This window comes from Bactrocera tryoni, chromosome 3 (assembly GCF_016617805.1).
Source record: "Bactrocera tryoni isolate S06 chromosome 3, CSIRO_BtryS06_freeze2, whole genome shotgun sequence".
NCBI classification, from domain to species: domain Eukaryota; kingdom Metazoa; phylum Arthropoda; class Insecta; order Diptera; family Tephritidae; genus Bactrocera; species Bactrocera tryoni.
In genome coordinates this window covers 58250556-58267483 of record NC_052501.1, presented here as the reverse complement: position 1 = coordinate 58267483, position 16928 = coordinate 58250556, and the positions used below count along the sequence as shown (strand labels likewise).

The following is a 16928-nucleotide window of genomic DNA, read 5'->3' as shown; positions in this document are numbered from 1 at the left end:
TACTCAAGTCCTAATAGGAAAAAAGATAAATAGGATTATAAATGTATATATTACTCTGAAATATTTTTTTATTTATTTTTATTTCATTTCATCAGCACATGTATAGTTACATACAACATGTATAACTTTGTACCTTATAAAATATGTACATTTTTGAAGATTCACTTCCTGTGACAAATTTGAAATTCAAAGGCTTCGAATGAGTATTATTTGATCCGGAAGAAGTTTGATTTTCTAAAATATGTTGCTCAAATCGCCTTTATCATGTTTTGCTCAACTCACGTTGTCCCGAAATGACTCAATTCTTACTCAACTCTCAAATATTGCTCCCAAGCTTCTTACTGCATAACTTAAAATCGAAGACTTTACAAATTCCAAAGTAGTCGCCATTTCAATACAACTGTGATAAGGTTGCGCGTTGCATACGTTCGAGTCAAAGTGATCACATAGTCTAATCTGATCAAACTGTTTGTTAATACATTCTAAGGCTTACCAGTCCGAACACATCGATACATATGCATGTATGAATGTATGTAAATATTGTGTACATATATTTTATGAACGTGCATTGGTACAATATTCCGCTTTGTAATAGCAATCAAATATATGGATTTACATACGCATACGCAATTCCAATATTTATTCAAATAATTCGGTTGGAACCCATCGATCGTTATCCCAACAAATCAGAGAATGTACATACATATACTTATATACATTTGTTCTTATGTACTATAATATGAAAACGAAAAAGTGAACAGTTAATCTGACTATAGAATAGTTTAAATATTTTACAAGCATCACGCTGAACGAACTTTTTGGATTTAGTTGTGCAGTGTCAAATAAAGGAAACTTCAACATGATTTTCTGTGCATACTACAGTCATGAGCTTCTCCATGCCCATAAATAGTTGATGGAAATCAGCGAAAAATTATTAATTTGAAATAATACGAATGTGCATAACTATACAATTATTTCGCTGAGATCAGCTTAAAGAAATATACTTTTGAGTATTTTATTTCTTCTGTAAGCCCTATTTGTATATATATTTATACATACATATGTATGGTATGTTCATTGTATATGTAGAAGTAAGTAATCCATTAATTTGTTTATTGTTTCATTCGCACACTCAATTGGAGTAATGTGATTACATCAAGCATACCAGTTGCCACGACTTTATAGAAATTATGGTCACCTGATTGAGGTACCATAAATTTGGCTCTTTCTCGAAAAACTTACGCGCATTTAGCTTTCAAAGTTTTATTTTTTAAGTTTTCTTTACTTGCAGCTCAATTGACGACGACATAGACGGTAATTGTATTGTACGCGCTCGAGGTTTACCTTGGCAGAGCAGTGATCAGGATATAGCTAAATTTTTTCGTGGTCTGAACGTTGCCAAGTAAGTAAAGCAAATAAAATATGTGATTAACCCGTTGCTGCTCTTCAAATATTTTGTAAAGTATGGTGAGATTAGTGTTTTTTGATATCCCTTTTTTTGTATTTACAAGCAAATAAGTATGTTTAGAAGACCTTATCTCTTATGTAATTTGACCTTTTTTATGAGTAAAATAAAGAGATAACTAGAAGCATGCTAAAAACCCAGTGTTCAAGCACAGTCGACCTCATATTGTATTCATATATCATATATCAAGTTCGAATTTTCTTCAAATTAAAACTTTTTGTGTGTGCGAAGTTTAATATTGTTATTTTGCGGAGTTATGAAACTATTATGTATGCAAGCCTACTGTATGTACTTATTATATTAAATTTAAATAAAAATAGTGCTTAACCCTACTGATAAGAGATCAAAAGGTTTGATTAAGAACATGTGCATTCATAGATTGTAATAAGCTTTACTTATGTTCCTTATTTGCAGGGGTGGTGTTGCTCTTTGCCTATCGCCTCTCGGTCGACGTAACGGTGAGGCTCTTATTCGTTTTGTATCACAAGAGCATCGCGACATGGCACTAAAGCGTCACAAACATCATATTGGCAGCCGATACATTGAGGTTTATCGAGCTACTGGTGAAGATTTCTTAGCCATTGCTGGCGGAGCTTCTAATGAAGCGCAGGCTTTCCTCTCTAAAGGAGCACAGGTCATAATACGCATGCGAGGCCTACCATATGATTGCACCGCCAAACAAGTAGTAAGTGAAATTAAAATAAAGTAAATAAATATCCATAATGTTTGAGTATGAATATGTAAATATTAAAAAAATCGATGAGTTCAATGAGATCAATATAAATGTACTTTAATGTCTATTAGGAGAAGTTATAACCCAGTACGTGAATAATATACATATATGTATATGTACTAGGGTGCTTCAAAAAATTTTTTAAAATATTTTTTTCAACTCTTACCCCTCAAATGTTTGTGATTGACAAACAAAAAATCCTCCCTTAAACCAGGCGCTGTAGCTTAACTCTAAGGGGTCACTATTCTTTTTTTAGGTTCCCATACATTTAACATAGGAATTTTCGTTTTTTCATTTAAACTAAAATTTCACCAACTAATTTTCGTTTTTTAAAAATAACCATCAAATATTCATAAAGTTAGCTTTTCAAACTTTAAAAATTCCCGCAACAAAATTATTATTCTCAGAAACTTTCTTTTATTATTATTGAAAAAATTCTAAATTTCAAATCACTATGTTTAATCGCCTAATTGAGATAATCAAACTTTTTCGCAGATATTTTTAAAGCTTGAAAAGAGAACTTTCTGAATATGTGATGGTTTTGAGAAACGAAAATTAGTTGGTGAAATTTTAGTTTGAATGAAAAAACGAAAATTCCTATGTTAAATGAATGGGAACCTAAAACAAAAAAAAAAAAAAATAGCGACCCCTTAGAGTTAAGCTACAGCGGCTTGAGGGAGGATGTTTTGTTTGTCAATCACCAACATTTGAGGGGGTTAGCGTTGAAAAAAAAAGTTTAAATTTTTTTTTAAGCACCCTAATATGTACATATGTATGATGCTTGTGTAACAGTTTTTCCATCGTGCTCGTTTCGGTTGACTGTTAGTACAAGTATATACACCTAAAAAGGCCATTTTAAACAAGCGGCTCTAAGTTTTAGACCCGGTATCCACTCTGCCTATGCTATGCTGCTATGAAATTTCATGAAATTTTCATAACCGTTTTTAAGGTTTCAACTACTCTCAATAAGGTATCTTACGTAGAACTTAAAACCTAACCTTTTTTAACAGTTGGACTTTTTTACTACTGGTGAGGACCCTTGTACTGTTCTTGATGGTGTAGAAGGAGTGCTTTTTGTCAAAAAACCAGATGGCCGAGCGACTGGTGACGCCTTCGTGCTATTTGCTATTGAGTCGGATGCGCCTAAGGCGCTTTCTCGCCATCGCGAATCAATTGGTCAGCGTTATATAGAACTATTTCGCTCGACAACAGCAGAAGTGCAGCAGGTTTTAAATCGTTCCATGGACCCAAGGACTTACGAAGCCAACCATCAACAGCCACTTATTGCCCAATTGCCATCAATGCCGTTATCGCTGTTACCTCAGGTACGCAGGCCTATTAAAAATATATTTATCTAATAAATGCCACTCTAAATTCATAATTTTTGTGAGTCAGTTTTCTCGACCGAATTTTTTTTTCATGAATCAATGAACTTCCTTCTGTTTATAAATGAAAACTACCCAAGATTAACTGAAGATTTTTAATAAATAAAAAGTGAAAAGACGGTTTATTTAAAAAATGAATAGTTCAATAAAGGAGATGTTGAATATCGATTTTTAAGGGATCGATTATTAACATTTTCTAAAATCGAAATTCAAATTATTACGGTCGCTACAGCGTTTCTTGTAGAAAGGGAACAGAGTGGTGAACACTACAACTCCAATCTTTAAACGGGTTTTCCTCAGAATGTTGTTTTTCAAAACGGTTTCCACTATCAAAGGAAGAGTTTTGAAGATATCTAGTTCCAATTTAAAGAAAGGATTTTTAACGTTATTTATTCGCTCTGAAATCTTTTTTAATCTTCTTATTTTTTTCCACGAAACACTGTCGTAAAAAGGGTAAAATTCTATACTATTTTTGTTCAAACCGCCGCCATTTTGTCAAATTTCAAAAAAAAAAGCTTCCATAGCGGGATAGCGACATTTCTACAGATTAATATTCTTTTTGAAATTATTGTTTTAGATCACAATTGCTGCTGCAATCATATACGTCGTACACCGTTTTTTACGTGTAGTTTCAAGTATTTATTTATTGTTTAATATTATACAATAAATAAACATCAAAAAGTCATTTTGAATATAACAAAACCCGACCGATTAGTTAATTTAAACATTAAAAAAAAATACCGAAAATCAGTGAGGTCACACTGAGATGATCCCTTAAATGTATCACGTATAAATATTTATGTAATTATATATATAATTTTTTTTTACGGTTGATTTGCAGCACTTAATTACTTCAGGAACCACAAAGAACTGTATTCGTCTACGTGGCCTACCTTATGAGGCTCTAGTCGAGCACATTTTACATTTTTTGGATGATTTTGCAAAGCATATTATATTCCAAGGAGTACACATGGTTATCAATGCCCAAGTAATTTATTTTTTTAAATGTCATATAAATTTATATAATTATTTATCAATGCTAAATTTTTTTATTAATTCTTATTCAAATAGGGTCAACCGAGTGGTGAGGCTTTCATTCAAATGGACTCAGAGGAGTCCGCGCGCTTGTGTGCCCAACGCAAGCATAACCAGTTTATGATGTTTGGTAAAAAGTACCGCTATATTGAAGTGTTCCAATGCTCTGGCGATGATATGAACATGGTCCTGAATGGCGGTCTACAATCCCCCATTTCCGCAACACCGCATCCTCATCTTTCAGCTGCAGCTAAACAGTCATCGCTGCTTTCACCGGGTATGTTACCTCAACCGTCGCCGTCCAACGCACAGGCAATTAGTTCCCATACGCATGCTCAAGCCCACAATCACGGTCATTCAAATGCCCACATTCACACTCATGTCCAAAGTCCCCATATAACACATGCGCATGCGCATACGCATGCAATGCAATCATCACCATCGATGGCAGCAACAGTAGCTGTGCTATCACAACAACAGCACGTTGCGATGCCATCAACAAATGCACAAACGGTGGCAGCTATGACAGCTTCGGCAGGTAGCCTTTCTCCCTTTATGACGGCCTCAGTTGGCACAACACCAAATGCTGCTCAGCATCAAACCATAACGGCACAAACAAATGCTGCCGCTGTTGTCGCTGCTGCTGTACAAAATGCGGTTCCACTTGGTGGGCTAGGAAATGCGCAAACTTCAACTTTACAAATGCCAACGAGCGCTTCAAATGCACAAACATCTCCTATGGCTGCATATCCATTTAATTACCCTTTGCATTCTTCTCAGTTGTCTATGGGCGCTAACTCTGTGCTTATTGCGCAACAGCAGGCTCAATATATCGCGCAGCAAAATTTGTTGGCACGGCAACAAGCTGCAGCTGTGGCTGCGGAACAACAACATCAACAACAACAGCAACAACTGTATGCAAATTTTATGAACCCTTTGCTATTCCAACACCCGTCCGCTACGGGTGCGTCTAATGTAACGTCGCCTAGCCCTTCTACTGCGGGTACACCACCAACGCAACCTCAGTTTGTGATTATGCCACGCCCATTCTCCTTTCAACCATTTCCGATCGGTTATTTGCCACAAGGCTTTCCATATGCAGCAACTGCAACGGGTTTGAGTGGCGCAGGTGCATCAGGCCCAGTGGCTGGCGTCATGCCCAACGCAACAATGACAGCAGGCCCAACTATGGCCCACTCAATGAAGCGCTCGTATGAGAATGCCTTCCAGCAGGAAAGTAATATTGCGACTGCCGCTAAACGGGCTCTGACGCGCCCACCAAATGCCGGTAGTCTATACCAGTTCTATAATCCTGGAATTTAGACAGGTTTAGATTTGACATAAAACACAAAATGCTGCTAAAAGGACGAACTGATTTTTGATGAACTTTTTTCCTTATAAATATCAGTTTTTACAGATAGGCTGCTTTTTTACTTTGATATAACGTATCAATCCGACAGTCGTTTGTCGTTAAAATTTTAGTTCAAGCTTGGTATGTATCAGCCAATGTAAAGATTAACGTGCTGTGCCACGTACATATTCCCTTCAATAACGTTTTATACATTTAAAAAGTGTTCATAAAATGATGGGGACTAAATGGTATGATTGCAATAAAACACATTATATTACACTGTCATTTAATTAATTATTCACATTGTTTCCGTTTAATATGCATATACGGTCATATGGAAGATTAGCTTAAGTCGAGTTAAGGGAAAAAATATTGATAATAGTCTATACGCTCAAGCTCTTAACGTTAAGCTATTTACCATAACGAACATAGGTATATACTTATATAACCAGTTATACATATCTAAATACAACTGGCACTCTATATATCCACTATAAAACATACATACTTCCATATATGCGACAACTTACCCAGTAAGATTTCATAGAATTAAGAATAAAATTGTGTTGTTTTTAACTGCAATTTAGTTTGGATATATTAGACTGGAATATCGTAAATACAAATTACATTCGACGTGTAAAGTTTATCTGGGTAATATATGAATTTGTATGCATCTGAAAATAGATTAATTCTTGGCATCTCAATTTTTATTAAATTATTACGACTAACGCGTGAATTTTATATTCTTTTTAAACTTAACATATCAACAAAATACAAATAAGGCGAAACGACTCAAAAAGTTGAAAGAGGCTAGCAATATTCATTAACAAAGGGCTTAAGAGCTGAGCCATTCATATGTTTGTGAATAAAATACATTTTGTAAGACTTGTGCAATTTCATTCTTTAAAATTAATTACATTTTTCTTAATTATTTTTGCAATTAAAGGGCTACTTCGTAAATGAATATTGCAAGGTGTTGGATTTGTATTTGCCTTAAACACAAAACGTTTTGCTATCAATATAATAAGATTCACAAATTTTGCTGGGCTTTTTTTTTATATATGAACACTATTTATATGTATGTATTTGTTTAATGCAATTAAAAATCTGATTAAGCGGCTTTTAAATCTTAAGTATGTTCTAAACTTTTTAGTAACGATCGAATGAAAAAATCTGTTTGGAAATGAATGCAGCATTTAAATGAAAACAACTTATGATTTCTAAAATCGCTATGGTCAAAACCTCTCGATACTAAATATTATATATATGTTTTACTAATTTTACATGGCAATATAAATATCGTTCCTTGGAGCAAATGGTTTCTAAGTAATTTCATACACATATCTATATACCGAACATGTTACATATGTATTAAATTTAAACAAAAAACTATGAAATCAGAATGGATTTGTCTCCATGGAGCGATATTTTAATTTAGACTACTTATTATTAAGACTAAAATTCTATATTCATTCTACTATTTAAATCAATGACTAGTTACAAATGAAAACTTTTCCTTTGTCCGTTGTCTTTAAATTCATACTTCAGAATTGATCAATATTTATTGTACCTACACTTTCCATGGTTCTTGAAAGCGCACAATTGTTTAATAATTTTCCTTTTTTAAGTTCGCTTGATTTGCTCAAGAGTCAGTTCAATATTATAAGTACGCTTTCTTTAATGGTTATTTAATATGAGTTCATCATTATTTGTGCATATGTATATGGTGTTAGTCGCATATCGATTTATGTTTACTGTTATTACTAATTTTTCCCATTTGCTTATTCAATTACATGAAAATAATATTTTGAAACTTTTTTTTTAAGCAAAAACTTTACCAAAATGCGTTATTTATGTATTTCTATGATTATTTTTTATTACCAAATGACTCTAGCAAAAATGTGAAATAATTGGTATCAATTATTTGGGAATTGCATGATGAAACATTTCATAATTACACATTTATGCTTTGAACACAATGACGACTGCACGACACGAATATACGGAAGCAGAATTTTTTTGTCGAACATTTTGAAAACGGCAGCGCACTTATCGAGCAGCTGATGGACACAACTTCGTTGGTTGTCGTACTAAAACTGTTCACTTGAAAGAAATTTAAATATTTTTTAAATTATTAATTGTCATTGCAAATGATATATCAGAGGTATTTTATGCTTTTGTTGTTAAAAAGACATTAGACTTGTTAAAGCTTAGAATAATTTTACGTTTCACAGATTAGCGGTAACACTACATTTACCCATTGTCGTCGGTTTTTAAGTTGTGATTTAGCGACAGCGACAACTGCAAGCTGCTGCCGTGAAGTAGTGCTGTTGTCTAAATAACTGCTCATATAAAAAATTGTGTTTTAATTTTTGACAGATGCTTGTCGCTTGCCACCATGTATGTGTTCCATGCATTACTAGTGTTTTACTGAGCTTCTTCTACCATTTTAGATATGCGTCTATATTTTATCTGGCGAAATGGTATTTACAAATTTACAGTAGTCATCTCGTAGTGGTGTCAATACTATGACATTCCTTTTATATTTTTATAAGAATTAAATTTTGAAGAAATGTTAGAATACTCGTTCAGATATAAGAGTAATAATTAGCTATGTGAATTGCTATATACCTATTCAATAGTACGTTTCGTGGGTTACGAATAAACTGATTTTAATACAGCATTTACTCATGTTAGTATGTTTTGAAAATCAAAGTACTTATATACTTATGTAGTATATGTACTATATCTAAGTCCTATTACCCATAGAAGCAACAGTTTGTCTTAGCCGCCTTAAATTTAAATAATTTTATTTAATAACACTGTGGAACATTTTTGGGATTATTGTCTGGGGGGTGAGAAATTCCAAGTCGGGGTGATGGTACTAGGTCAGTATAGTAAAACCCTCAAAGGGTTTGGCGTTCGTATGTGTCAGTTTTTTTTCATGACCTTTTAAATTTTTTCCTTATCTTGATGTTTTTTCGCTTAGTTGTAACATTTTGGCAAAAACGTAGTTTAACATAACTCGCGAACCACTATTAACTATTTTTCCAATCCATTAGATGGTTGTAGCAGCTTTTACACACTACATTTGGTACCCAATTTTCGTTCACTATAACATAAGAAAAAATTTAAAAGGTCATAAAAAAAACTGACATATACGAACGCCAAACCCTTTGAGGGTTTTACTATACTGACCTAGTACCATCACCCTGACTTGGAATTTCTCACCCCCCAGATTAGCTGTTGTACTGTGTAAGGGAAGGAAATATTAAGCACTTCCGTTGCTATGTCGCTAGTAACATTGAGAAGTTATACCTAAGAGTGTTTAAATTTCTCATGTCTTCTAATTGTATGTCTATTACTTCGTTCGATAGTTAACAATAATATTTAATGGCATGCTAAAATAGGAAAGCATTAAATATTTCAAAACATTTATTACAATATTTCTAAATATACCTAGAAACTAACATTATAAACATAACCGAATATGCGACTCGAAATTGATTTTGTGTTCACTTATGTACCATATATGCACACCCTTACCAAAGTGTTTATTGATCTATATCTTTTGAAAATATGATAAATTCACAATATTTCGCCATAGCTTTTATGTTAATGTTACAGACGAAGACTTAAGGCCCATTCACATACAACCTTCATCGCTTTGCGTGACAGTTCAACTGAAACAACGAAATGTCGAAAACAAAGGGTATGTCACAATGAACGCCTTGCTTTCAGTGTTTCCCTCTAATAAAATTGTCGGCTGTTGCTTGGCTTTGCGCCGAAAACTTTGTACGTACTCATACAAAAGCGTACATCGAACTTTTATGTCAAAACAAATATCTGACACAAAGCGAAGCAAAAGTTTTATGTGAATTGGTTATATATACTATTACTCAAGGAAATGCTTTCAATGAATAAATCTGTATGTAGCTCAGTAATTGCACCGTTAACTTAGTAATAAACATAATAATTTAATGACAATGCAAATTTAAATAAACAACAATACATGTGTAGTTATATACATTTATGTGTTTTAGGTTTGTTTCAGTCATCTAGTAATCGCTAGGAAGTTGGGTTTTGGTTTAATGTATGGTGATTATTTCTTTCAGTTACTCATGTGTGTCATTGATACATGCTTACATGCATATTTTTTCCAATCGGTTAAACGTTACTGCTTACAGACAACTATATACATATGTATATATATCGACATATATATATTCATATAATATATATTCATATATATCATTCCGCAACTAAGAAATAAATTTTGATATGACTTAGGTAATTTGTTCCTACACCTGTTCATAATTTCGAATGGCGAACTTGTGTTGCATAACTTAATTAACAATAACAGCTCCAAACGAGAATAAAGTGAAAATGTTTAAGCATTCCCAATGTACGTACATTTAATCAAAGCCTAAATTGCTGGCGAAGGCAATGAAGCAACCTTCCAATTATGAAAGTATCATACTGCTAGATTGTGAAAAAAAAATTGTATGAATATTACGAAATATTTAATATTAATAAACATTAGACATTTTGATATTACCTTTGCTCAATTTTATATAAACGAACTTATATAATAATATAATAAAAATATTTTATAGAATTTCACTGTTTTTCAATACTAGATTTTTATATACATTTTTTTGGTTTTCAAAATTTGGATAGTTAAAAAAAAGGAGTATTCCATACGTGCAACATATGTACATAGGTATTCAGATACATGTGTATAAATATTAAAGCTTGCACGCTAAAAACGAAACTTACGTAGTACAAACATACATATGAACATATCATCAAATATGAAGGCAAATGATGGTGTCCGATTAAATGGGAATAATTTATCTTTGGTTGAAATTTAGTTCATTAGTTTTATTTTGTGTAATTGTGTTTTATTTTTGAAATATACTAAAAATAGTTCTCTTATTTAACGGGTTGTTGCTAAATTTAATAATGCTTAACTTTTTCTCTCAGTGTAATGTAACGTCCAAAATACTGAATCTAATACCAGTTATGGGAGTGTTACTCGTAATCATATTTTTAGCTGGGTTTGGCTTTTTATTGCAGCAAACAAAAACACTTGAAAATATTCAACAAACAAATCTTGTATGTCTCTCTCTGTGTGTGTGTAATTTGCTGAGGGTGATGTAACGGTGATGTAACGGTAATGTTATATATAACACATCTGAGCTGTAAGTACATTCCTTTATATACGTTTTTGGGTCCACTTGTATTTTAAGTTGTAATTTCTAGCACATACCGATTTAATTTCTTTATAATCATTCATAAATTTTATTTTACCAACTCTTATGTATGCCTATCTACTTACTTGTACGATAAGATATTAATCAACCTAACTTGAGTGCAATTAAGGCTGAAAAAATACCGAATTAATCAATACAAAGTAAATATTAAATTCGCGTTCAAGAAAACCATGTACTCATGCGTGTAAGGATTGTGAACGCCAAAACAACAAAAATAAACAAGTAAATACGTATGTACATGGGATTTTTAAGGGTATGGGGATAAGCAACAGATAAATGGGTGATTATTTTTATATATTTACCTACTATTCGGGTCGCAGTATATGCATTAAAAGGTATTTGATAGCTCTCGTTGAACTTCACAAGGTTTGGTAGAGAATATACTGCAAACATACAGACAAACATATGTATGTTCCCACATGTAATCTCGTTTAATTTATTTTCAATCAACGTATCTGCATGGAATTAGTAATTTAGCCTCCTGGAAGCTGATCATGATTTCAATTAATCTATTAAAATTAGTAGGATTAAATCGTCTCACTCATTATACCCTGATAATATACATAAGTATATCTTCAACGTGGCGATCTGAGTCGATTTAGACATGTTTGTCTGTCTGTCTGCATATACGTCAACTTTTCTTCAGTTTTTAAGATATCGATGTGAAATTTTACACACGTTATTTTCTTTCCATTGAATTGGTTATTATAATCTATATCAGCACTTTTTTCTATGAAATTTTTTTCGGTGTATGCATTGTAAGCTTTGTACCAGAATTTAGGATAAAACAGATCAGAGAGACAGAATAAGTACCTCTAGTACTGCTCCTAACGAAATAATATAATTGCAAATAATGTTTTAGAAATTATCACTTCACTAAAAATATTTTGATATACCTATGTATGTACATTCATACATATTAATAATAATTCAAATAGAATTAAAAAAAAAACAAACGACTTTCGAAAAATTTTGCCCAGAATTACATTTTCTGAAGTTTCACTTTCGTAATAAAATCATTCATGGGCAATTATTTATCAATTAAATTACATTAGGGAAGAAAGATTTTAATATACTTTTTTATTGCAAATGTGATCTTAGTAAAATTAAAAGGGAATATCTTCGGGCCCATAAATATAGCTTACGATATCAATAAATATTTTAAAGCAGTAAATCCATCGCTAAGCGTCATGTTCATATTTACGCCGCTCATTAATTCGTTTGCTTCGAATATGGATGTTTTAAATAAAAACCCATTATGCCAATCAATAATTGCTTTCGAATCTATACTTTTTGTTAACAAACAAATTGGGCAAGTATTGACGTTATGCACTAAACAAATTTATTCCAAAACGGACTATATAGGAACCTTACATAAATAATTTAGCAAAGTTTATTAGGACATATTCATATGTTTGCATTTATTATACTTTAAGTATTAAATTTTTTTCATAGAGAAACATTTTGTCTGTTTAGGTGCACCTGTGTTGAGCCCACCATTTGGGCCTTTTCCACCGTTTGGATCACCAACAGCTTTACTTACGTCACCTCATTCACATCGTCCGTTGCCAAATCATCATCACCAGCAGCCAACGCCTCAGCCGACATTTTTTCCGCCACCTTTTCTCTATTGGCCATATCCTAGTCCGCCAGTGTCGCCAAACGCATATTATGGACAACCACCGACTCATACGACCACATCATTAGCTGGAAATATTACTCCAACTCAGCATCAAGCTATGGTTTGTCTGAATCTATCAATCCTTACTGCAATATATATAATTCCTTAATTAGTATCCTCTAGATTTTTTGCCTACGGTCCAAACATCAGCGCTTAGTCCTCAGAGTATAACAATACCTTCGTCAACTACATTTATTCCGTCAAAAAAATTTTCCACAATACCTCCGCCGGTGGTCCCAATTACGAATGGAGTTACAGGTGGCAATGTAGGAAGTAGAAAGGATGTTGGTGGCTTGTCGCAATATCATGCCAAAATGACCCTGCCACTTACTATAACTCAACAGCAAACAGGTGTATACCACTATAGCGCTCCGCCCTCAATGACTGCATCTCCACAGCCCGCATTGGTGTCGTTGCCTACAACAGCTGCAGCCGCGCCACATTTGACTCTAACACGACCGGCGACATTAAGTGCCCTGCCGAATGTATCGACAGGATTAGTTTTACCTACTACAACACTACTTACCGTCGATACCACTCACAATGATCGAGCATCCTCACTGAAGATGACAACATCTTCCGCTAAACACGCTGGCAAAATCTCTTTTGTCCGAGATGTGACTGCCAGTAATGTAGAAATAGTATCGAACTCTTGCATGGAACTTTATATCGCTTGATGCATTTCGGTGGAAAATTTACGGTTTCACTATTGTAAACCACAGTCGAGGAGGGTTTAACGAGAATTTCGAGCACAAATTGAGGTCTTTGCAACTAAAATGAGATTTGTCAAAATTAGTTGAGACTTAAAAGGCCTGGTTGCGTTACCTTTCTACTTGAATGAAATAATTTGTTTAATGTGGGATCACTTGCAAAATTCATAATTCTTGCCAGTTTAGAACAATTTTTTAACTACGTTAGAACGATAGATAAGGAATTCAATAAAAACGTACAAAACTCTTATACATAGTAAGGAATACCCACAAACTGGTCAAAACCCACTTTAATTGGATTTTCAGTTCCAAAATAAAAGAATCTCGAATTTGTATTCCTTTAGGCTAAAGTAAAAATTTCAAGTTACAGATTTTTTTTAAATTACTTATACTAAAATATGTAAAATTTTAACTTTAATTTCTGATAACGCTCTTGTCGACAACTTCCCAAGGAACATCACTTTATGTCACACACAGGCACGTAAATTTAATTGAAAAAAAGCTGTCTACGATTCCCCAAGTGTTACAAAGTAGTTATAATCGCTGCAATAGCTAACATGTCTCTTACGAATGCAACTGCGTTCTGCTCCTCCCTTGGATTACTATCCAACTATTGCTCTAGTTTTTGTCAATTTATTCAACGATTCTAGTATTCACAATGGTAAAACTAAGAAATGGCGAATCGAAAACAGCTACTATAAAACATATATTTAAAACAATTGCATATACGTTATTAGCAGTAAAATTTCAATAAAAGCTACATATGTACATATGTACAACTATAAGTAAGACATGTGAATATTTGGAGATAATATTAAAACAAAATGGTGACTAAATTTGTTAGAGCTGTTCAATACTTGTGGGTTTCGTCGACAGGACTTCACAGTGGCTGTAGTCAGGTGTTCTCGGAAATGATTCAGAAATAGTGATATTGTTCAAGTGCAAATGCTTCCTCTTACTCTAGAAGTTTGGAATGATGTTGTCATAATCTTTAGAAGGATAATTTTAAATCTTCGGACAGATATATGATTCTTTGTGAAAGACGAGTGTAAAAAGTTTTTATCCCCTTTATACCAGATGTTAATGTGGAATGTGAATGAGCTTTGTTATCGGAACTGATGTAAAATATTGCAAGGAACAACTACGAATTTTTAATAATAACCAGTGTGCAATAATAAAGTTTGATAAACTGACTTATTATCACATAAATATGAATGATTTTATTAAATAAAAAGGGTGTCTCAAAATTAAGGCAATATTGGAATTAAATTTAGGGTGTCACAAAATTTACGCAAGATTTCAATTTGCCGCCATTTACAAATCGGTAGCTGACACTCTAAGTTTAATAAAATGTTGTGTTATACATTAGAACAACGCGTCTGTATTATTGAACAATATTTCAATAGTAATGAAAGCTTGGGCGCACTTCGAAAATTGCATACAAAATATAGTCCAAATATGTTTCACTTGCGGTAACTTTAAAGATTAAATGAAATGACATTGAATTTGAACCTTCCATTAATTTTGGGACACCACGTACAAGGGTTCGATAAAAAAAATATTGAGAGTCAAAATGAATAAGTTTCTGTTGTCTCAAAAATATTTCAAACTACGAATTTTAAGAGTATCGTTTAGAAAAATACTTATTAATGAAACAAATTTTAACTAGTCAATAGTAAAAATATTTTATTGTTTTCGCTTAATTTATAATCTAATTGTTTTAAACATTTGCAATCATTAGAGAGAGGCACAAAAATCGTTTGATCTGCAGGGCAGCAATCAGATTTCTCAAATGCAAGCAACACGTACATATGTTACGAGTACATATGTATGTATGTATATCGAGTATATATAAATGCCTTTATATTTAAATAGTTCTAAGTAATTGTTATATATCAGTTTACACGTGATTATTACAAAACGTTAAAGTAAAACTGTAAGCAATACGAGTAATAAAAAATATTGAAGCCAACAATAATATTTAATATTTCAATGGAGGACGTGCCAGTTCATAGATTAGTCTTTTAAATACACGAGATGTAGGAAAAAATTCAGGAAATTTAGGGTTCATCACATTCAATCAGGTTTCTTGTTACCAGGAGTAACAAACAGTATTCAGAATATAGGAAACAAAAAATTATATTTAAAGGAATGTACTGCTTTTTTGATGTTTTTTTTATTTGTCTCATTGGTGTCGCATTGTACCTCGATTGGCTTACTGTTTTCAATTATATTAAGAAGTACTTTATGACAATTACACAGATGAAGAGTAATGAAATTGTAAATGTATTTATTCTATACCAACTTTGGATTTACATACATACTTTGTTTGTGAAATAAACAAAAACACCAATTTGCTTCTCAAACAATGTTTATGAAAACCGTTAATGTGCCTTATCCGTGCTGAATCCTAATCACGACGCCAATTTAACTTAAATCCAATATCACTTTGGGCTCGCACCATCGTACTTTGACGTCTATGCGACATACATATGTATTTTTGAACCTCCTTATATGTACATAGTATAGTAGTATTAAATGAGCTAAAAGAGATTTGTACATTCGTCACTTTTACCAAAGAGTAGTGTTATGCTTCACGTAATTTCCGAGGTGTCCCCTTCCGTAGTGACAACGCTGTTGTTGTTGTTCTCATTTGAGCAATATTGCTGTTTATATTTTAATGAAAATTCACCACAGCTTCCACCGTCAGTAACGCGAATATTTGAATCAATTGATATTTTTCCTTAGAAACAAAATAGCTCTTATGTGCAGGGTTGTTGGTCTCGATATTTTAAAGTAATTAAAAAGTAAATTTGAAAATCATAGGTATTTGAAATATTCTTAAACTAACTCAAAATTACAGTTCAATACAATCTTATGTATAACAAGTAAGGAAGGGCTAAGTTCGGGTGCAACTTGGCTAATGAATTTTGCTACATTAAGAAACTCAAATAATTTTTTTTTCAGTGTATGGAATTCATTTTGCTTTTATTCATGTTAAAGCTCATTCAATTTTATTAAATATAGCTTGATTAGTTTTAAAAGTTGTTCATTACTGCTTGGAGAGTTGAGACAGGAATAGCCGCAATTGTTTCTCGAATGGATTGCCTTAGTTCATTCAAATTTGTTGGTTTTGCTTTGTAGACTTCCTGTTTGCAATAACCCCACACGAAAAAGTCAGGTGCAGTAAGGTCAGGCGACCTGGGTGGCCAACGGAATGTGGAGTTTCTGGATATCAGCTTATTGGGAAATTTTCGTCGCAATTCTGTCATAACAGGTTGGGCTATGTGAG

At 32.9% G+C, this 16928-nt stretch overlaps 1 protein-coding gene across 7 annotated transcripts in view; it reads left to right on the top strand.

Annotated features, from left to right (window-relative positions):
* LOC120772708 (RNA-binding protein fusilli) overlaps nucleotides 1–15614 on the top strand; it is a 39790-nt gene extending 24176 nt beyond the window's left edge. For 5 of the 7 annotated variants that reach the window (XM_040101456.1, XM_040101455.1, XM_040101457.1 and 2 more), the window contains exons 7-11: nucleotides 1292–1402; nucleotides 1880–2150; nucleotides 3209–3523; nucleotides 4425–4571; nucleotides 4655–6551. In XM_040101456.1, coding sequence (XP_039957390.1) covers nucleotides 1292–1402; nucleotides 1880–2150; nucleotides 3209–3523; nucleotides 4425–4571; nucleotides 4655–5941 — 2131 coding nt within the window. In that variant the 3' untranslated portion in view covers nucleotides 5942–6551. Of the gene's footprint in view, nucleotides 1–1291; nucleotides 1403–1879; nucleotides 2151–3208; nucleotides 3524–4424; nucleotides 4572–4654; nucleotides 6552–12721; nucleotides 12988–13039 lie in introns of those variants that run through there. The other 2 variants (XM_040101458.1, XM_040101459.1) reach the window with 2 other exon arrangements.
* The last annotated feature ends 1314 nt before the right edge of the window (nucleotides 15615–16928 follow it).